The 23,380-nt window shown below is 37.8% G+C and overlaps 1 protein-coding gene across 6 annotated transcripts in view; it reads left to right on the plus strand.

The window, feature by feature from the left end:
- Positions 1-23,380, plus strand: part of osbpl3b (oxysterol binding protein-like 3b) — a 47,421-nt gene that overhangs the window by 20,056 nt on the left and 3,985 nt on the right. For 2 of the 6 annotated variants that reach the window (XM_079469633.1, XM_079469634.1), the window contains exons 3-18: positions 5,646-5,762; positions 7,045-7,098; positions 8,101-8,214; positions 9,192-9,356; positions 9,990-10,101; positions 10,196-10,299; positions 10,831-10,923; positions 11,226-11,385; positions 12,292-12,422; positions 13,128-13,235; positions 15,475-15,612; positions 16,148-16,241; positions 17,083-17,327; positions 21,510-21,647; positions 21,731-21,794; positions 21,955-22,033. In XM_079469633.1, coding sequence (XP_079325759.1) covers positions 5,646-5,762; positions 7,045-7,098; positions 8,101-8,214; positions 9,192-9,356; positions 9,990-10,101; positions 10,196-10,299; positions 10,831-10,923; positions 11,226-11,385; positions 12,292-12,422; positions 13,128-13,235; positions 15,475-15,612; positions 16,148-16,241; positions 17,083-17,327; positions 21,510-21,647; positions 21,731-21,794; positions 21,955-22,033 — 1,916 coding nt within the window. The remainder of the gene's footprint in view (positions 1-5,645; positions 5,763-7,044; positions 7,099-8,100; positions 8,215-9,191; positions 9,357-9,989; positions 10,102-10,195; positions 10,300-10,830; positions 10,924-11,225; positions 11,386-12,291; positions 12,423-13,127; positions 13,236-15,474; positions 15,613-16,147; positions 16,242-17,082; positions 17,328-21,509; positions 21,648-21,730; positions 21,795-21,954; positions 22,034-23,380) is intronic. The other 4 variants (XM_079469635.1, XM_079469636.1, XM_079469638.1 and 1 more) reach the window with 3 other exon arrangements.

Genomic DNA, 23,380 nt, shown 5'->3' on the forward strand with positions numbered 1-23,380 from the left:
TGAGTGTGTTGACAGACAGTGAACTATTCTTTTTGCTTTAGGACAGGACAAAATGCACGAGAATTTATGTTCTGCGTGCTTCCATTCACAAGGATGTTTACACGTGTAGCAGGGTTAGCAGGCCTTGCTTTTAAAGGGATGCTTCACCCCAAATTTCAATTCTGTCATCAATTACTGACCCTCAGGCTGTTCCAAGCCTGTATAAATGTCTTTATTCTGATGAACACAGAGGAAGATATTTGAAAGAATGTCAGTAACTAAACAAATCTCATCCCCCATTGACTGCCAAAGTACGGAAAATAAATACTATGGGAGTCAATGGGGGATGAGATCTGTTTGGTTACTGACATTTTTCCAAATATCTACCTTTGTGTTCAACAGAACAAAGAAATGTATACATGTGGAAAAATCTGAAGTTGAGTAAAAGATGACAGAAATGTTATTTTTTGAAAATGTAATCCCTTTATGGATTTGAGCCATATCTGTTATGGAACTGAAGGAGAACCCAATTGCAGGCAGCGAAACGGGGATGAAGGGGTTAACAAATAGACTAATAAATAATAAAACAGGAACAAAACATAAACTGCCTCGATGGGGAAAACACTACTAAACAAAATACCACAACTGAAAACTAAACACTCAACAGGACTAGCAAATACAAAACACTAAGACTAGACTTGACTTTAGAAGGCTTCAGGTACACGGTAACAAGAATGGCATACAAGTACATCCAAGGTAACACGTACAACGAACGAGCATAAGACAATAGACAAGAGGGCATTAAATAGGGAGACTAACAAAGGAGATAACAATGGGTGGGTAATGAGACACAGGAGGAAAGCAATACTAGGAACGAGAGGGGCGGGGCCAATGACGAGACTGGAGAGAACACATATCATGTCCTGATTGACAATAATATGTTTCTCTCCACATAAAACACGTAGGTCTGTCATGATTCTGCTCCTAGACCAGGGGCCTCATTTATAAAACTGTGCGTAGGAACCTTACTAAAAGTGTACGTACGCACAAAAGCCAAAAATAGCGTACGCAAAAAAAAAATCTGATTTATAAAACTGTGCGTACGCACAACTGCACGCAATTTTCACTTTATAAATCACAGTCTACCTGATAATTTGCGCACGTGAAAAAAATCGACATCCCGCCCTCAACCCGCCCCTTTTCAACCATATATAGCACATGCAAATCACCTCATGAATGGCCGTGCATCTTAATGAGCAAGAGGTTCTGTATGCGTGATAATAGCAGCAATGGAAACTAAGGGGAAAAAGAGAAATTTCACAGACACAGAAACAGAGAGGTTCTTGTGACTGAGGTGGAGGAAAGGAAATTTATTTTGTTTGGTAGCCATAGTATTGGCGTCACGAACAACTTGCACATTTATGTAATGCACGTTTCGATTCACATAAATGTACTCGTTCTCATGTGGAGATCTTATAGCAATATGAGTGCAGTCAATTGCACCGATTACATTTGGGAATCCGGACATTGCTGCAAATGGCCTTTTGATATTGGCCTGTTCCCGAATCGTGTAAGGAAACTTTATGTATCGATTTGTCATTTTAATAATCCCTTTCAAAACAGCAGGCATAAGGAGCTCAGTGATGGCTGTGAAATCCCAGACTTATGTCAAATTAACAGAATTATAAGTTTCCAAATCAAGCTTTGCGCATGAAAAAAATCCCGGTTGCCAAAAATCCTAAAACTGACAGGACTTGTGATGGTACCGGGATGGCGCGGTTTCGTGTAGTTTGCCTTTGTAATGTTGGCCCCAATTCAGCACACAGATCCAAAAGCATGGCTCTAGGGAATCTAAATCGGCTTATTAGTCAGTCATCATCGTGGGCTGGAAAATCTTCGCGGTCTCTAAACACCCTTTCCCTCCTAAATCTGCCATTGGCATAGTCCTCCAGCAATGCCAGCGCATCCATCATGTCGTAGATGGGGTTTCACCGTAGTATTTATGTTTACAGCGATCACATTCAAGCCTTTACACCTGTCATAGCAATCAGACAATGAGTGGTAAACCCATACGCCCACCCTTAGATCATTAGCAAATGAAAGTAAAATAAATTAAATTGATGCACTTTTATTTGATAGATTATTACCATTTATTTATATAAATTGGTATTGTGGACATGCATGTTTTATGATTAGGACGCATAATGAGGGTTGAAAGTGATTAGTATGTTTATGGTTATATGGATAGGTCTATATGCGCAACTTTTCAAGTTCAATGTGTTTAATTTCATTAATCTACCGTCAATCCCTCAGCTCACCATCAGTGTCGCCAAACTGCTTAGTCTTCAAAATGTGCGTACGCATGGGTCACAGTTTGCGTGGATGTGCGTATATTTTCACGTCAAGTTTTTCTTTATAAATCCCACCTTTTGCGCAGGAACTGGCGTACGCATGTTTTCAGCCCCGTTTTGTGCGTACGCAAGCTTTATAAATGAGGCCCCAGAAAACCAAGACAAGATTAGGCAGAATCATGACACATATCTAGCAAACACCCATAGAACTCTAGGATTGTTGTGCCAGCTTTTGCAACTGCAAGCAGTAATTTTCATCATGTAAACATTTACTTTTAGTTCATTAGCACGAAGCAATTCAAATGTTTTTGTTAATGTAAAAAACAAAGACGGTGATTAGAAAACAGAACTGTACAGTAATACAGCATTTTGAACAAAATGAACTATGCAAATGAAATGTCCACAAACACATTACTGTTAACTACTAAATTTTTAATGAAATATAGCTGAGACCCGAATGAGCAGCCTTGGGGATCGAAAACCAATTCCAATTCTGGAATGGGAATCAAAAGGTTAGGAATCGGATTCTTGATATAAAATAAAAAATTGCAATTGCTTTGATCAATTCCTGTGTGCACATTTTCAGAAATGTGCATGTGTTATCTTGTGATCTGACTGGTGATATCAATAAAAGGCCTTATGGTAATTAACCATTTTTAGACAATAGTATGCATAGTTTAACTATGGTAATTAGCACGCTAACCACAAATTTACCATAGTTTCACTATAGTAACCATAGTTTAAACATGATATTTGTAGTTGTATGGTAATACAAATTGTAATAATTCTGACAAAACATGGTTGCTATATGTACAGTATGTATATACAAAACATTGCTCATAAATGTATACAGTATATATTTATATATTTGCAAACCAGTCAATAACCGGGTTAAATTGCCATACAAGTTAATATCTAGATGTTTTACTTCATTTGATAGAACTTGATAAGTAGAATCGATAAGTAGAATCAGAGTTGGAATTCATCAAGTTCAAACAATACCCAACCCTATATGAGACAATCTTTATAGTATTAGAACTTTCACTTTACTTTTTTGATGCTATAAAAAGGTTTTAAACTCAATTTCCCATGTTTCCTGTTCTCAAAATATTTCCTTTGCAGTGTTCTCAAGGCAAATGAAACAGTGTGCAACAGATGAAATCAGTGGACTGTGCAAAATATATTTGGACTAGAACCAGAAATGTTTGAGCTACTCCTACGCAATATATCCCCATCAGTCCTATCCCCCGCTCTGCTTAAATACAGGATTAAACAATATTCTGTCAGTCACTTGACCGTGGGAGACATGAGTATCATAGACTGGCATCATTGTGGCCATTTACTGTTATTGTGAAACACTTCCTGTAGGTCTCATGTGAATAAATAAGGCACAAACTAATCTACGTGTCTCCCGATTTAATTGCAAACATAACATATGTAGCCTAAATATTTATATGAACATTCTTTGAAAATTATCATTATGATAATTTATTCAATCTCGTGTCATTCCAAACCTGTATGACTTTCTTTATTCTGAGGAACACAAAAGAAGCTATTTTGAAGAACGTTGGTAACCGAACATTACTGGACCCCATTGACTTCCATTGTATGGACACGAAACCACTGAGACATTTCTCAAAATATCTTCTTTTGTGAAACACAGGCCAGCTCCTGTGCAGCGCTCTGGCGTGCTCACATGCTGGACTAAGAAACATAGCGAACGATAAACACATAGATCAAGAGGACACAAATAAATCCAGAAAAGGAGGAGTTTATTACTATATTATAAAGGGTTGGTGCAACATCTCTTGTGTGAACATGGTTTGGTTCTAAATGACTTTATAACTCTTATCATGTGAAATATAATGACTCATTTTGGGTTGTATCGCCCACCCCTACTGCAGTCGCCCATCCTTTCTGTGTGATGTTTTAGTATGTCAATTTTCCACGAATGCATTCTCAGGTTCATGGACATTTCTGGAAATGCATCGTTTAAACTACTTTCCATCAAAGATCTATACATTTAATTATTTAGATTTGACTATAGCCTCTGTTTATTTTTTACAAACATTCTAAAAAAAGTATGTTTCCGCCTGTATGATTTTATGTATATATACTGTACACCTGTGAGCGTTGCGCCGAGCATACGGAGGGCGGATGACCGTCCTTTTCCTGAGATGAACAGGCTGACCTGATTATGAGACTCTAATCTCTAATCCCATCATGTGGTAGCATTATAAAGCTTATTTCTCCTAAACCGAGATGGTTCTACGTCCGGATGGCAGACGTTACTCGCAAAAGCAGTATCATGGAGTTATGTATCATAGAGTCTATAATCTATATATTACTGCAAAAAAAGGGTTCAAATACCGGTGGTCTAGTGCCTACTTCATAGTGTGTACTAAAAGGAACCACCCAGAGATATCTCTTAAAGTGGAACTTTAACTTGTGATTGTGTTTGCCAACCAAGTCAATTATCTTTGCAGGCATCAACATTTACCAATTTTGCAAATACTTTGGACGGCACAGTAAAGTCGAGTACTGTTGTACGAATAGCACACTGCTAATATCAATGTAAAATAAATGGCGCTCTAGTGTGAGAGTGCGTCATACCTTCAGCATTTATTAATGACTGGATTCTCTGCACATGCTGTTTCTAAAGGGAGAGACTCTTATTGAAATTTCTAGAAGCGGCTCAATGAAATTTGATTTGCATGTAGAGTATCCTTCCTCGGGAAGTCACGCTGTAAATTCATTATTGTCTTGTGCACGAAGAATTGTATATTGCATTTAGAAAATAAGAAACTATAAGCACTGTTTTGTTTGTCAAATAGGCTTCATATCATGTTTGAAGGTTATGTTTGCTTTGAGCTGTCCAACTCTCTGATTCATGTTTGGCTTTTGTCCTTGGCGACAGAGATGTCTCTTTGAAAGTTGTCCTTGCAGTCGCTTGTTGAGAGTTTGCTGAATCAGTGCAAATCTTCCCTTGAGGAAAAGATGCAGTTTGAAGAGAATAGATTCAATTAAATTTTATTTATATAGCACTTTTCACAATTTACAGGAGAAAAACACAGAAAAGGTATAAACACAGCGCATGGTGTTTATAGAACAAGCAAGATCATTATAATAAAAAAATCTAATTAAAGATAGAATAGAGACAAACATTTGACCTCAACATTGAGTTTAACCTCAACTTTCTGAGCACAATTTAAAGTTATTGTAAAACAGATGATTATCATTTCAGTTCATGTTTAGGAAAGTTTTATATTTGTTTTGTGCTTATTGAATTTCGTTGTGCCATGTGTTTGTGTACAGGACAACTGGGAGATCGTGGAGGGCTTGCGTGGCGGTCTGTCAAATGTGCAGGAGCCAGAGAAACAGGCGGGCTACATGCTGAAGAAAAGAAAATGGCCTATGAAAGGTTGGCACAAGGTATGTGTGTCTGGGAAACGGCTGTGCATCAAATACCTGACCGTGCTCCAACAAACACCCAACCGTGCTCCAGCATCACTCTCTGTATATGCAAAAGGACACTTCACCCAAAAATGTTAATTCTGTTATCATTAACTAACAAGTTCCAAATCTGTATAAATGTATTTGTTGTGATGAACAAAAAAGAAGATATTTGGAAGAATGCTTGTAACCCAACAGTTCTTGGCAACCATAGTAGGAAAAATTGCTTTATAAAATTCGTTGTTCTGTTGAACACAAAATAAGACATTTTGAACAATGTAGTAAAGTAAACAGTTCTGGGGCACTTTTGACTACCACTGTCATTTTTCCTTTTATGGTTGTCAATGGTGGCCAAGAACTGTTTGAAAGGTGAATACTTTAAATGATGACAGATTTTTTATTTCGAGTGAACTGTCCCTGTAACTAGGACTTGATTTGCTGGTATGTTTAAGAATTGCAGTCATCAGTAATACAATTCTGCATGAAACAAGAAGTGTAGAAAACAGGCACGCTGGTTATTTAACTTAGATAAAGAAGGCAGCAATAAAACTAGATTTTTTTATATAATGTTTTACTGTTTGAAAAGAAATAAGTAGAAGAAAGATAAATTAGTAGAGGTGATTTGTAGGATTGTGTGTCATAGCACATGTTTTGACCTGCCTGCATGTGTGCATCATACATCAGAGACTGTGGCTGGACTCTGGGGCTTCAGCTAATTGAAGCACATGATGAATGATCTTCCTCTGCAGTGACAATACATCTCTGTTGAATTAACACACACTGACACTTGAGCACACACAAACACATCCTCTGTCTGACTGTGAATTATCTTTCAAACTACTTCTTCTCTTGCAACAAGCTACCCTCTCATAGTAGGGTAGTTAAAGTGATAGTTCACCCAAAAATCGTGTATACACATTGAATTACATCTAAAACAAATGATAACATTCGTTTTAGCCGTGTCATATGACCCCTTTAAACACCATCTAGGGTAACGCCTTTAAAACTAGTTAACTACACCACACTAAACTACAGCTATATCACACTACTTGTTGGAAACGACAGTAGGTCATCGTGTCCATAAATTAAATAAATGTGTCGACAGAAAAAGTGAATACAAAGATGTGAAAAGTAGCACAGTATAGCGATCTCGTTCATCAAATATGTGTTCGCGTCTGCTGAGAGGTCATTCATCATTTACAAATTAAATTTGACCCAGGTTTCTCTTTTGTCCTTTCCACTTTGTTTTCTCTCCTCACAGAGGTTCTTCTACTTAGACAAGGGCATTCTGAAGTATTCCAAATGCCCAGCGGATGTGAGTATGAAAGTATACAACACAAACACACACACACACACACAGTCACTCACTCAATCTAACCACATCACTCAGGACTTTTAGTGGTTAGTTCTCCATCGTGTAAGTTCTGATGTGAGTTCCTCCACTCTTCTCATTAGATGTTTCCTCCTGCAGCTGTGGGAACTCTAGATCAATGCACTTCCCCCAGTGTTCGAGAACATTATGTGGAGCAGATAGTCAGCAAATATAAAGGCATAAATCAGAAACTATGATAAGACACTTATAGTCAGGGCATTTAATTAAGATGGAGGTGCATTTTTAACATTTCATACATCATGCTAAAGTTTTGATTCATTTATTTATATTGAGATATACTGCCGTGGAAAAAATTAAGAGACCAGTTTTTTTCAAATGTGAACATAGCCTAGGTTAACCTGTATAAACATTGTTTCATCCAAAGGCCTGAATTTGAGGTGGGGCTGTATGGTATATGACCAACCAATGAGAGACAGGAGTGTTTTGTAACCCTGTTTGGATACACTCATTTCAAAATTTGTATTACACCGGTGTAAAATGTTATTATTTAGTGTACTGTATATTAATAAATTTATATGACATATCATTAAGGACAGTATTTCATACTTATTTACTTCTTTTTGCAAAATCTTATGTTTTTCATTTAGAATTTACATACTCTGCTTGTATTTATTTATTGCCTCTTGATCAAAGACAATAGTTAAATGAGCCTGTGAGGATCGACTATTCACAAAGCCATCTGTTTAGAAAGATTAGCCAAAAGCCTCCCAAATGTTAGTTGTGGAGGCTTTCTGAAAAAATTGCATTAAAGAAAGTGCATCCTAATTCAGATGAAATCTAGTTTCACTTCATTCGTATCCAATCTAGGAACATGTTTGCTCCGTAGTAATTTGAGTGCATTGCAACAGGGTTACATCTTTTTTATATATATACGAGTTAGCATTGACATTTATAGATCAGACCTTCTGCCTGTCCTGTCTGCAGATCGAGAAAGGAAAGCTCCACGGCTGCATTGATGTGGGGCTGTCCGTCATGGCCATTAAGAAGAAAGCCAAGTGCATCGATCTGGATGCCGAAGAAAACATTTATCACCTAAAGGTATCACAACAATTAGAGTAGTAGACTGACCTCACGGAAGAGCATTAGTGGAGATTGCAGCATAACTCCTTTTGTTGTACTTTTACTGGAACCTACAAGGATTTATTATGATGATACAGTCGATTCACCGAACTATAGGGATCTATGAGGATATACAGGGAGACCGTGGACTCCTATACAAATTTAATTTAAAAATGAAATGCTTTTCATACATTACTTTAATTGTATGCACTTGGAAATAGACTTAATTTTCCAGAATACACATTATTTACCTCTTAATTTTCAACTTTAGTTTATACATATTTTCCTGAAAACAATGTGCTGAAGGTTTAATGGTTTTGGACAGTTAAGGAGAATAATAAGAGGAAAATGTATTCTGAATGTCCAGAAAAATTATTATAAAACATTATTACATACTGTATGTTTTATTGCAGTATATTTAAAATGTATATGTTGTGTGACTGGGTCTAATTTTTAACAATATTTTTCATTTCACAGACGCTTTTATCCACAGCGACTGACAAGTAGGAGAGCATATAAACATTTTGTCAACCCGCTAAACAGTACAGTTAGTTTACAAGGCCATGCTACTAGGAGGATTAAAGCTGTCGTAAGCAAGGGAGAGAATGTAAGACATAGACAGTTATGTTTTTTAATATTTGCAGAAAGTGAGGTGTGGGCAGATTCAAACTCATGTATGAAATGCAGCCAATTCTTCTGGTGGGGTCAAATGCCGACAGGTGGTGCTCTTGTTGTCATGTTCAAAGCTATTTACAGGTCATCAGTTTAATATTAGAGAGCTTTAGAAGAGATTGACTCTGAAGCAACAGATTACCTTTACATTTGCTGGACAAAATATGTATTGTTTACCTAAATTTTTTTCCCTGTGAGGTTCGAACATGCGTTTAGAACAAACATGAGAACAAAGCCTAAATGAAGTGTCTGCGTCTTTAATTTTCATCTCCTTTTGTTTGCAGATCAAGTCCCAGGAGCTGTTCGACGAATGGGTCTCTAAGCTCCGTCACCACAGACTATACAGGCAGAATGAGATTGCCATGTTCCCTCATGAGAAAACGCTCTTCCGTCCTCATTACTCCCCCACCTCGTCCCCTACCACACCTGACAGTCAGTCCATCAGAAAGGTACCCGCACGACCATCTAGAGGGTTCAAGACAGATATCAGACAGAGAACAATTACCAGTTAACACACTTTATGGGTTAAATACTGGACAATACAAACAAAGGGAGTGTTTTAATAAAAGACAGCAGCAAAAACACCAGTTTTAGTTTTTCACCTTAAAGGGATACATTGCCCAAAAATAAAAACTCTGTCATCATTTACTCACCTTCGAGTTGTTCCAAATCTGTATAATTGTATTTCTTCTGATGAAAAAAAAAGAAATACATTTGGAAGAATGCTTTTAACCAGCAAGATTTTGCCCCCTATTGACTCCCATAGTAGGAAAAATACAATGGTAGTCAATAGTGCGCCAGAACTGTGTTCAACAGAACATTAAATGTGATAAAGTAATTTTTCCTACTATGGTAGTCAATGGGGGCAAGATCTGTTTGGTTATAAGCATTCTTCCAAATAGCTTTCTCTGTGTTCACCAAAACAAATAAATGTATACAGATTTGGAACAACTCGAAGGTGAGTAAATGATTTTGGTTGAAGTATCCCTTTAAATAAAAAAACATCAAGTATGATACAAAATGTATCTAAACAAATACTACACTGACTCGTTCTGACTTTCTGTATCTCTCTCTCAATTTAGCGGGGCTCTCTCGCGAGACAGTCCTCCTTTCATTCGCCTGTATCTTTTACAAGTCAGGCCAAGGTGGCCGCTTGGCTGCAGTCTTCAGAAGACATGGACAGGTGCACCAAAGGTACACACACACATTTATATATCCTACTCATACTGAAAATGCTGATGTCTGCAGATTCTCACATCACACTACCCTCTGTCTCTCTCTCTCTCAGAGCTCTCTGTATGTGAGGCTCAGCTTCTGGAGCTGAATCACTTGTTAAGAAGCATGGAGGTGTTACACCGCACCTATTCTGCTCCAGCCATCAACGCTCTGCAGGTTAAATGTCATTCACAGATAATATCATTTCTCATTTCACATCTAGCTCAAATAGCAATTATTAAAATTAAAAAAAATTGTCTACAAACGGATAGATATTTAAGTAAAAGTTAGATTTTCTATCACGTTTATTTCAACTAACTTTTTTAAATGTTTAATGGAAAACCTTTAACTGACGTCTCAGAAGGCCGTTCGTAGTATCCCAGTCGGTGCTTCTGTGAGTTTCTCAGTTGATAGCACAATATCAGATAAAAGGCAACAAGAAGTTTTGTAGTCGTGAATCAAATTACTCCACATAACCTCTGGAACAGATGACACATTATTCAGTAAGCTGTCGTCTCGTCTGAATAGCATTATTGAAAGTGCTGTCCTTAAGCTGCACTGAATTACAATACGTTTCCGTATTTGTTGACGGCTATAGATTTATTTTCTCTTTTTATGCTATGTAGAAAGCCATTCTGCTGAAAGGTTTTTAATCAATTTTGGAAGGTGATGATTCCTTAAAATGAAACAGTGTTTTGTTTTGTGCAGGCTTCAACGTATGATAGCCCTAAAAAAGAGAAACGACATCCACGAAAATGGCGTCCCAAGAGTTATGGGAAAGACAACAAAACAACCCTACAAGTTAGTGACTTATGTTATCGCATGACTGTCAGACCTGATATTAACAAACACAGTCTTTCTACAGTTTAGAAAGCAACTGACCACTCAAAATAACTCTTAAGATTTCTAGGCAGGCATTTTATTGTACTAATATGAAAAATAGTCATATAAATAAATTGTATGATCAAAAAAGATACTAAACTTTAGAACAGCATATCATATAATGCAAAGGACCATAAACTATTACTGCATTCACCTGATATTTCATATATAAGATAATGTGCCTTATGTCTGCAGTTCTCTTCCTCCTGTTATGTTATTAGGTTCCAAGCTGTATATCTTCAGGGTCCATGCGTCTCCACGCATCCAACCCTAACCTCTCTTCGGTCGAGCTGACCAATGAGAAGAGTTACCACGAGCCACTGGATGTGCCTATAGACGTATCCAAACTCCAGGAAGACTTCTGCCGCGTCGCCAACAACCGTAAGCGCAGATCCAGTCAAGTAGTCTTAGAAAAATCGAGGCAAAATATTTTTTGTAAGTTGAGAAATCTAAAAGCAGCAGGACAGTGGTCCTTCAGGAATAGATCTGCAGTAGTGCATGAAAGGATCCATCTGTTTTTTTCAGTATAAATTAAGAGTGAAGTGTGTATTTTTTTGCTGCAGGTCGAAGGGTTTACATTATAACTGTGCTTTAAAATCTAGTGACACACTTTGGGTTCTTTTTTTAGGAGATTCCTGTGGGATGTCCTGTTCTGTTAGTTTTATAAGAGATGTAATAGAACTTGTGATGTAAAACATTCTTCCGTAAATTCATAAATAATCTGAAAAAATACATTTGCTGGCCTCCATAACCAAATGTAACTAATAAGGTGTTTGATTGGATGATATCCCAATCTCTCTGTAGTTAAGTTGAACGATTAAAAGTCTAGGGACGAAATCTAAATCAACATTGTTTTTCAAATGCATTAATATTGAACTGCATTGAAGGGATCTGTAGGTGTCAGATGTGCTGTAATTTCAAACTGGTCAGCAGTATTAGAAATGGAAAATATTAGTTTTCTGCTTCAGCAGAACATAGTGAGCCAACTACAGCAGCCAGCATGGATGTTTACATCTGTCACTTGTTGCATAACAAGGGGGGCACATGTTTCTGTAGTCCTTTACAACTAGTTGGATGTCTGCTTTCATTAAATGTTTTGGTTGAAATCAAGTTTTTTACTCTCCTGCTATGATAAAAGTGATGGAAAAACACAGGCAAATGTCTCAGGGATTGATAGAGATCAACAACTACATGAATACACTTGCATAATGCTGTCTATTTTGTATATCCACATTCATTATTGCATAAATTAATTAACTCTTTCTTTGTTTGTTTGTTTGTTGTCAGTTCATGTAACCATGAAGTCAGCCCTGAGTATGCTGACAACAGAGAAAGAGAGATTCAGACAGATGTTGGAGCATGAGTCCTGTCCAGCTCCGTCCGCCCAGCTCATGGGATTGAAGAATGCCCTGGCTGCTGTATGAACACACACACAGCCCACCTCACTTCTCCTTTCTCTCTTTGCTCTAATACTCACATTTTCTAACCATCTTTCTGCTTGCTTAAGTACTTTCTTGCATTCTATGTTGCTTGCAGAAAACGTGTAAATCATACTGTTTTATGCACCTGTTTTATAGAAAGACAACATTTTGTAAACATACTGTATGTTAGGCTTTTAATATGTATTTGATTTGAAAAATGGCCAAAGCATATTTTACGTTAATGCTGTATGGCGGATAACATACAATGTATTAAGTGCAGAGAATTGCCCAAATATGTTTTGTTTGGTATCTTGTGTTTATATCTTGAGAACAATAGAGTTGCTCCTCCCAGGAACAGCTTTAACATACTAAAAACAGTCTGTGCTGAATCCAGTTTTCTAACGCTGAATTATGACTCATCTTCCTCAATGAGTCATGTTATTGTGAAGCAGACCTCTACCAGCACTTTAGAGAGTAAACTCGGAGCCAACATCTAAAAGAACTCCAGTGGAAAGTGTCAGATCTCCAGAGAATGAAATTCAAACCAAAACTGGACATCTTGTTCCTAATAACTTTGCATGCCTCCCCTTTAAATACCCCAAAATACACTTTCCCATAAGACTTTTCCATTGAATGCCATAGGCCATGTTTTGAAGAATTTTTTAATAGTTTAATGCTCTGTTTTGCTGGTTGCTTCCTCAGGCTGTAACACAGAACGCTGAGCTGCGAGAGCGCCTGTGCAAGATTCATGCCGAGTCGCACCTCCCCGAGCCCTCTGTACATATAAACCTCAGCCCTGGCCCCCTGCAGGTGGGTGAGAGTAATGTGCTGCCATTACCTCCCTTCCCATATCCCCTTTTACCATCATTATCATTTTTGTTCAAGTATATAGTTGGCAAATGCATGCCATTTTGAAAACGAACTCTACACCAGTTACCAACCATGTACAAATTTCATTAAATATCAATCAATACAGTATATTTCTTTCAAAATGTACAGAATAAAATACAAATTAAAAGTTTGGTTTATGGTAGAAAAAAAAATCAACATTTAGTTTTACTTTTACTAGTTTTACATTTACTCAGAGAATGTATTGATAACCAATATATGAATGAATCTGCTTAGTTTTACTAAACCCCAGATGGTAGGGCCCAGACGTCGGAAAAATATCTATATATCTATTACATCAGTCTGGTTTTCTATTTTGAAAGAGTCGAAAACACACGTACGCACGTAAAAGGTTGTCCAAAGGTTGTCCATGTTTTATAGAGACAACATTTCTCTGAATTAAATTGTGCGAACCAGAAGCAATAATACCCAACAAATGGAGAAGGAATAACTTTTTATAGAAAATAAAATAGTACTATCTATACATTTTCAGGTGCCTATTTATGAGGAAGATGGACCATTATGGATGTGATAATTCACCTTCCTGACTATGGACAATCATGTTTAAAAATGTTAAGAGAGACCTCACATGAGTATTTAAACCACCAAGTATTAACATCTGACCAATCAGTACAATAAAAACTAGATTTTTAAATCTTAAGGTTGACATTTGCATTGAATTGGCGTATGGTTTATGTTAAAAGGGTCATATGGCGCAAATACATGTTTTTGTGTCTTTGGTGTGTTATAAGTTGCCCATGCATGTATTAGCCACGTAAAATTGCATTGTATCTAAAAGCGAATTCTCACCCAGACCTGCCTGAATCGCCTCGTGTAACCACACCCCCACAAATCTACGTCACTTCGGGGTATGATTTGTCTACGACCACCCAAATGTATACACAAGTAAGGTGGGCGTACCTGTCTGTACAATTGCTTTGGAACCTGATGTTTTCCCCTGATGCCTGGGTTTTCACAGGGTCACAAATGTTTACATGCTGATCAATAATGCTAATGGTAAATGTAGATAAAAACGTTATGGTTCATAAAATATCACATATCGGGTTGAAAGGTTGGAGACATATAGCAAACAGTAAACAGACTGACAGAGACAAACGCGTTACTATTTGCTGCACTTTGCTTACTGTTGTGTTTCCATTTACCTGCTCTGCGTGTCTGCACTAGTGTTGTTAAAATGCAGCGCGAGTCTTTGGCGGGAGAAAGGCAGTGCACGCGGAGCCGAAAGGGTTAAAATGAAGGCACTAGATCAAGATATTAGAAGATATTGCGGTAAAAAGATCAATGACGTAAATGTTCGGATGAGCGCGTGTGATTATTCGTTTTGTAGACACGCGGTTCAATTTAAACAACCTCAATAGTCAAAAGGTTTAAATACTGTATTAGGCTATGTCTCGCGGTCCGGATGGAATGAAGCAAGGTCCGGACCACGATCCGCCAAGTGTGGATGAATGAGATACAAACATGCACGGTATGTGGAAAAATGCAGCCTTTTTGAACCTTAAATCGTGTATACACATGGCATTACATCTAAAACAAACAATAACATTTGTTTTAGCCGTGTCATATGACCCCTTTAATTGAATCCACAGATATTCAATGGAGAGACTGAGTCAAACCCTCCTCCATCAGTTAATCATGTCTCTGGGTAGTATATATGCCCAAACCTCCTTGCACGCACACTAACAACAAGCTTATCTGATGCCCACGCCTTACTCACAATGAGCTGTGTTTTTCTGTGGAATGAATCTGTCAATAACCAACTTCTCTAATTGACATTCTAGTCAACACAATGCTGTTGCGCTCATTAGCTTGGCAAGTTCTGCCACCATATGGCTTCCTCTTTTGTCTGAGTGATTCATACAAATTCGTGATTCACATTACATTTCTTGCTCATTAGGGACTTTTTTACTCAGGAAATGCTTTTTCTCAATTTTGCAGTCATATCTCTTCATTGTGCATTTGCACAGTCTGAAAATATGAGGGTCATGTTTTCTCTCTCAATGGACAAAATAAAACATTATATACATGCATAATATACAAAAAGCCAGTGAGTTCCTTTATGAAATTCATCCCGATGAGCAGCAAATACAACATTTTCTTACAGCAAAAAACATTTGACTGTTTTTGTGACTTCATTCAGCAGCAAGACTCCAGCGATGGTTCCCGCCCCCTCGTCCACCAGATGTCCAATGAGAGCAGAGCTTCCATTACAGAATCTCTCTCCGAGTTCTTTGACGCACAGGAAGTGCTTCTGTCAGCTAGTTCTTCAGAAAACGAGGTGAGGATGATGGCCATTTGCTGCACTTCCCCCAGAACTGTGCAGGTACTCATTATCAAGAGACCACCTGCCTCTATTCTCCTCTTTACATCAGTCAGACACTACCCTGACATCTATTAGGAGACAGAGGAATGGCATAATTATATTAAACGTGTGCCACGGATGACATTCCACAGACCTGCCTCCCTGACTTTCCGTCTGCCTTAAATTGAGAATGACCTGCACAGGGAGCTCCTGTAGCAGAAGTCATATGAAAATTGAGATCATCGTTTTCTTCTAAAAATACGCCACGGAGATCTAAAGAGATACAAATTTGGCTCCTGTGAGAATTAGTACCCTGAAAGTCAACACACTGAAAGTCACAAACATACTAAAGTGTGGATACTAAATGTGTGTATTAGTGGAAGTGGCGAGATCCATCATGCCTTTTCATGATTTTCAGTTGGTGGATGGTCAGTTGACTCAGCTGGCTAAGATATATTTATTTTGTCAGAATGGCAAACAGCTGTAATGATAATGTGTGGTTTCGTGCTAGGCTTCAGAGGATGACTCTTATATCAGTGACATCAGTGATAATGTGTCCATGGATAACTTCAGCAACGACGCAGAGAATGAGAAGCTCAATACAGGTGAGAGTCACACACTTTTTCCACAAATATTTGATATTTAACTTAAATTCGAAATATAGTGTGAGCTGTTTTACAGAAGGGTGTAAGTTTGGTATGAGAGCAATTATACCATGGCCACCCCTCAAGTCAAGTCAAGTCAGCTTTATTTATATACCGCTTTTTACAATTTTCATTGTTACAAAGCAGCTCTACAATAACACATTCACTATAAGCAAAACATAAGGTTATGCAAGTCAAAACACAGGTCAAATATCGGACAGACTATAAATTCCTATATGCAATGTTAATTATTTATAAAACTATAAAATTCTAGCAGCCCCCCGGCAGGCAAACAGTATGCAAACGGTGGCGAGGAACCCAAAACTCCATTAGAGGAGAAAAAACCTCAGAGGGAAACCAGGCCTAACCAGGGGATTCCAGTTCGCCTCTGGCAAAAGCTGCAGCCTCTGCACAAGCTCGACAGTGCTTGCACAACAAGGCAAAATAAAAGAATTATTAGATTTAACATTATCATTAATAATTTTGTAGAGTTGCAACGTCCTTTGTCCAGCTCTATGATCACAGCATTTGTCAGGTCTAGGCATGGACTGCATCCTGCCCGCTCTGGTAACCTTGGACTGCGTCCTGTCCGCTCTAGTAACCTTGGAACAATGAGACAAGACTGGCTGCTGATAGTGTGCTGGTTACCTTCAGAAATTGTGTTTTGGATGTCGATCCCTATCATGGGTTTCAGCTCACTAGACATCTATACAAGCTTTACCCTTATAATTAGAAAAGCGATGTTGGTCGGCCAGCATGAACGTTAATAAACCAAAGAAAGTAATGAATATTTTTTCAACAGGTTTTGTAGAGAATGGTTGTTCTCTGGAACAGCGGCGGTTGTGTCTTCCCTCTCCAAGCCCCAACACCAGCAACATCAGTCTGTGGCACATCTTAAAGAACAACATTGGAAAGGATCTGTCAAAGGTGGCCATGCCCGTTCAACTCAATGAACCCCTCAATACACTGCAGAGACTTTGTGAGGAACTAGAGTACAGCGAACTACTCGACCGGGCCGCAAACACACAGGACCCGTTTGAGCGTATGGTAGGCAAAACCTTTTATTGTAAACATTTCTAGAGTGTGAAATATTTCGATACAAAACATATATTCCATATATAAAATTTTTCATTCCCTTAACTTATAATTCTTATTATTTATAAATATTGTACATCCAAAATTTACTGAGCAGCATGCAGTAATATACTGTATAAATGTATATATATATATTTTTATTTATTTACATTAATGTTAATGTTTATCCATATTATTCAATTAATGCTTTATTTCAGACCCTTAGGTCCATATCAAGTCATTACAAGAAGTGAGAAAAGAAAGAAAAGGATTCAAATACAACAGACCCTATTTAAACATATAAGCTTTCATTCCAATGTTTCCAAAAACAGGATGAGAACCTTGTCTCACTTAATCTAACATTATTTAACACCATGATAATTGATTTTTCTAGAATTCGACATATAAAATTGTACATGTAACCCCTTAACACAGCATGCAATGTGGGGATATTATTTGACACAAACAATTGGCTTGCCCTTGTCCACCTCGGAAGCTTAAGTAAAATTAAATGCTACCTGGAGCGTTTTCATTTTTTCATTATTATTTTATTTTATACACCACATTTAATATTTTATCCCCTAAACAAAATAAAGGAAACATTTGCTTTAAGTCCTCTTTTGATTTAGCAATCATGACTACACTCTTTTTTCGTGTTATATTTAATATAATTTTGCACACCATATCTTAAGCATATACAAAGCAACTGTTGTAAACCAGCACGATACATGGAGACAAACTATTATTATCAGATGGTTAATAAGATGATTACTTATAACCCAATCTTACATTAATTTAAGAGAGATCATCCATGTCCAAATTAAACAAAAGAGGTGACAATATTCCTCCTTGGCGAACTCCATTTCTAATGTAAAAGGTTGCCTATAAATTCCCACCCCATTTAAATTGTATAGATTGGTATATATACTAATAATGTGAAATCCTAATAAGATATGGGGTTCCCCTCTTCCCTCTAATTTTATAATCAACTTAGTGTGAGTAATTCAAACAAATGCTTGCCATGCATTTAAAAAACACATGAATGCTGTAGAATCTTGTCTATTAGATGTGCTGGCACTTCCTTTAGTGAATATATGCATAAATCAGTTCCATACTTCCTTTTAAAACCCAACTGATTGACTGTAGTTGCCAGATAGTCTTTGAGTCTGTCCATAAGGATACGCTCCAAATCTTTTTTAGAATATACTTGCCAAAGCAATTGGTGTTTAATTTTCTTAATAGATATTTTACCTGATTTATCTTTAATCGCTGGCACCAATAAAACTGTCATCATAGAATCAGGTAGCACACCATGTAATGGAAGTCCTATAAAACACAAAGCAAATAACACAAACATTTTTGGGCTAGCATACTCCGCTTGTCACATGTTTTATTCATAGCACATTTCCCAATGGCATAGCCCACCTCATCCGGTCTAATAATCACACCATTGTTATTCGGTACATGACCAACTTCATATTCCTGTCTCACTCAACATAATTAAAAATATCCCCATAAATAGAATCTCCATAATTGAACTATATTCTCAGTCCCTACAACCCCATCAATACTAGTTGGCAATGGTACTCACTATTGTTAAAAACCTTCACTTCCTTCCAAAATTCATAATTTTTAGCCATCGAATTTGCTCTCATAGTCGCCTCAGCTCTTTTAATAAACCGTACAGCATATTTGAATTTAGCATTTGCCTGTTTCTTCCTCTCATATTCCAGGCCATGTCTAGTTTTACCTGTTAAAACCCAATCTTTAAAGCAGTTCTAGCGTCCATACAGTATGCAATTCAGACACATGTTCATCCCAACCAGCCACTAGTCAACTGTCTGGGCCACATATCAGGTTTTTTATGTTTTTGCCTTTGAAAGCGTCTATAAGCCTTAACAGCAAGTAATGTATACATGCATTATATGTAGGATATTAATGCAATATTGCTTGAATATGATTGTGATAAGGTTCTATATCAGCATGCCTGTGAAAAGGATTTATGATAAAAGAGACTCTCATATTCAAAAGATACTCACATCTAATGTGTAATCAGAGTTAAGTGTTAAGCGTGTGTCTTGCGAGTATCTTTTGAACATGAGCTTCTCTTTTATCATAAACCCTTTCGTCGTGTCTGCAGCAGTCACGTAATTTGACATGATGCACGATAGGTTTATGTGATGCGTCGAGCATGTATTTTGACATGACGCAGCACACACATGACGGGCTACATACATGTTTTTCCGAGCTTCACGTTACTGCTTCCTCTAGGAGGATGGATCCAACATGGAAACCGCTTTACCGTTTGTAATCACTCCACCACTAAGCCAGACTTATGATACTAAAGTAAAACACGCACATTTGGAATTGTCTCTGTCATCTTAACAAGTTGGTTGCGGCCTGCCATATAAACAGTGCGTTGCTAATTCCAAACCGTCACATCTTTTAAATTTACACTCACCGAGAATGCGTTATTTCCATTGCACTGCGGCAGTTTCCATAGTTTTTTAATGTAAACATGCACTTGTTTACAGTAGCAAGTTCTCACTCTCTCTCTGTTTATATGGCAGGCCGCAACCAACTTGTTAAGATGACAGAGACAATTCCAAATGTGCGTGTTTTACTTTAGTATCATAAGTCTGGCTTAGTGGTGGAGTGATACAAACGGTAAAGCGGTTTCCATGTTGGAACATCCCTGATATGGCACTGAGCCAGAAAGAACTGTTGTATATAAATATATTAATAGCATAATATTTAATATAATAATAATTAAATTTTACATTAGTAGAATATTGTAACATAAAAAATGTGATTTCATGTGTTAGAAATCATGAATTTGCGCATAAGGTGCGTGACAGAAGCACATCCGTACCCTGATCAGAGCTGCGTAAATTTGATTCAGGTGTTAACATGCCTTCATATTGCGACAAAAAACGGCGTACACCACATATGTTACTTCGATTAGGCTAGATAGATATAGATATTTAAAATAATGTGTACATTAAACAAACAAAACAAAAATGTTCATGACAGCACTTACAGTATGTCGACATAAAAACACTCAGAGTGCACTTTGTTTGGCTAACCAAATCGATCTATGGCCCATCAGTCACAGGCATTGTCTGATTTATAATGTCACAGTACATCAGTCTTTATTAGCCTGATGTGATTGTCCATGAGCAGAGTCATGCTTTTGAAAGCCGTCTGATCCAGTATTTCTCATAAGTGCATGAAAATTGTTCAGAAATGATTCTTGCTGTCTGAAAATGTGCTCTAGTCTGCTGCACTTTACTGTATCCGGTGACACACTCAGCTGCAGCTTTCTTCCGTCATTGTCTCTGGAGGAAGAAAGTGATCCTCTCTTATTTTAAATGAGAGCTGCGGCCTTTGAATTTTCATTGCACTAATGCCTCATTCAGTAACTTAGTGGTTTGGCTTTTCAGGATGTAAATTCAATCTAATTACAGAATAAGAGACAAAAGCAATGATGGACAGATATGGACCTCTCTCATGTATTATCAGTAATTTAGCTGAAAGTCCTGCATTATATTAAATATATAGGCCTGTTGTTCATGATTTATCAGTGCATTTTTCTCCAACGAAAAAATATTTATCTTTCATAAAAAAATGACAAAAAGGACCTGCCTTATCAGCTGACATTACATGGGCCCTGTTGGCTATTGGACATCTTATAACACTATAGCCACACAGCGAATTAGACTATTACTTTATAGGGCAGTTTCAAGGACAGGGCATAAGACTAGTCCAAGTCTAATTTAAATGTTAGAGGTTAAAACAACTTACATTGACATATCTTAAATCTATCAGTGTGATTGTGTGGTCTCAAGATGGACACCAGTAATGTTTTTGTAAAGTAAAGTTTTTTTTAACTGAGGCATAGTCCTGTTTCCATGTAGTATTCATGTATGTAATACAGAAGTGAAGGAAATCAAGCCCTGTCCTACATTTCCTTCATCACTGAATATTCTGTCAACTAATGGTACATGGATTGCCATTGTCATTTCATGCTGAGTTCGCAATGTTTTGGTGATGATAGCCACTTCACTACGATATCATTTCAATAAAAGTTCAAATGAAGCATGTCATTCCCTAGACAGGCGACATTAACTCGATTCTGTTGTATTTTGTATGTAGGTGTACATCGCAACATTTGCCGTGTCAGGCTATGCTTCCAGTTACTACAGAGCAGGAGGAAAACCCTTTAATCCAGTGTTGGGTGAGACCTACGAGTGTGACCGACCAGACAAAGGCTTTCGTTTTGTGGCTGAACAGGTAGGCCACCTGTTTTTATGCTTTGCATTTGTGAACAGGTGTTTGTGTGTGGATCTCACAGCTTCTCTGTTTTCATTCTCAAGGTCAGCCATCATCCTCCCATATCAGCGTGTCATGCAGAGTCTAAAAACTTCATCTTTTGGCAAGGTAACATCACAGCAATAATGCCATTAATCCGGGCGCGGAACTAACACCTGCCGCCTGCCAGATACAGATTTGTTTACGGAGAACTCAAATGAAAAAAATAAGATTATAGGATTGTTATCTCTCTAAAGACTGCAGCTGTTTATTTGCATGACTGATTTAGATGTGCGGTGGAGGAATAAATTCTGGGGGAAGTCCATGGAGATTGTTCCTGTGGGCACTACTCATGTGGTTCTTCCTGGGTAAGTTTCTCTCCATATTAATGACTTAAACATGGTTTTGAGCACAAGCTATCTCTCAGGTCTTGAAAATTAAACGTTCGAAAAGTTGTTTCAAAGGTATTTGTTTTAATGCACTGCAGTGGACTTGTTACACCACAGTCACACTAGACTTGGAGCATGCGAAAACCGTTCGGACAAAGCTGCAAAAATGGGTGGGAGCGATTCCTCCATCTTTTACATTTCTAACCAAGAGGTCACCTTTGATGTTATGATCTTCTATTAGTGTCTACGTTTACATTACAGAGTAAGGAATTAATCACAGTAACACGTTTAGATGACATGAGAACCTTGCGCACCTTGATCAGAGCAGCATAAATGTGATCAAGGTGTTTATATGTTTTTATATTGCGATTAAGACCGGCCCAACATTTTTGGCCCACATTGGCGCGGGGGGGTTGTCTCTTGAGGTTCAGGGTGGCATGCATACGTGTCTACTGCATTCGCCTTGCGTGCATTTGCATCCATAATACAGCCGTGTGAGCGGCCCAAGCCCCTCCATACGTTAGCGGCCCACCAGGAAATCGGCAGATGGCCAGTCCACCCCTGACACTCGCACAATGAGGGTGCACAAAGTCACTGTCACAAATTCACTTGACGATAATATGCAGGTCAGAGATCACCAAACTTGAACTTAAAATATATTTGGATGAGCTTGCGTTTCTACTCAGACACATTTGCATGCATAAGAAAGTCATATAGGTTGCCATGAGTGTGAATACATTTTAATTTCAAATAAATCCTTTTCATTTTTCGGTGACATGTGACCGGTTGCATAAAGCACCTTAAGTGTTCAGGTTGTAAAGTCTTGTTTCTGGCGCTTTGAGACCTGCATCGAGACCACAGAGGTGAGAACAGATTGAAGTCTGGGTAATTGGCATTTTGAATGATGACACTGTCCAAATTGTAACAGCTGCTGTGTTTGATGTTGTCAGCGGCCTTGTTCTTAAAAAGCTATAGAGCTTTTATCTTTTTCTTGAAACACCGGGACAGCAGACGGGGCATGAGCTGTTGAAGTGAATACAACATCCAGTTACATTGTGATGACACATGATGACAGCTGGATGTGCAGACGAAAGGCATTACTTTCAGTCTTTCAATGGTTTTACAGATCACAGATTATATGAATGTACCTCGGTGTTCCCAGGTGAATAAGAAACCATCTTGGGCTCTGTATTCAATCTCAGAAACAGGTGTTGGTATTAATAGTTGTACTATATATTTTATAGTGGAGTTGCTGAGCAAAATGAGCAATGCCAATAGAAAGCAGCATGCCCAATGGCCAGTTATTGCTGTCTGGATTATTGAATT

Source organism: Barbatula barbatula, assembly GCF_947034865.1.
Source record: "Barbatula barbatula genome assembly, chromosome: 12".
Taxonomy (NCBI): Eukaryota; Metazoa; Chordata; class Actinopteri; order Cypriniformes; family Nemacheilidae; genus Barbatula; species Barbatula barbatula.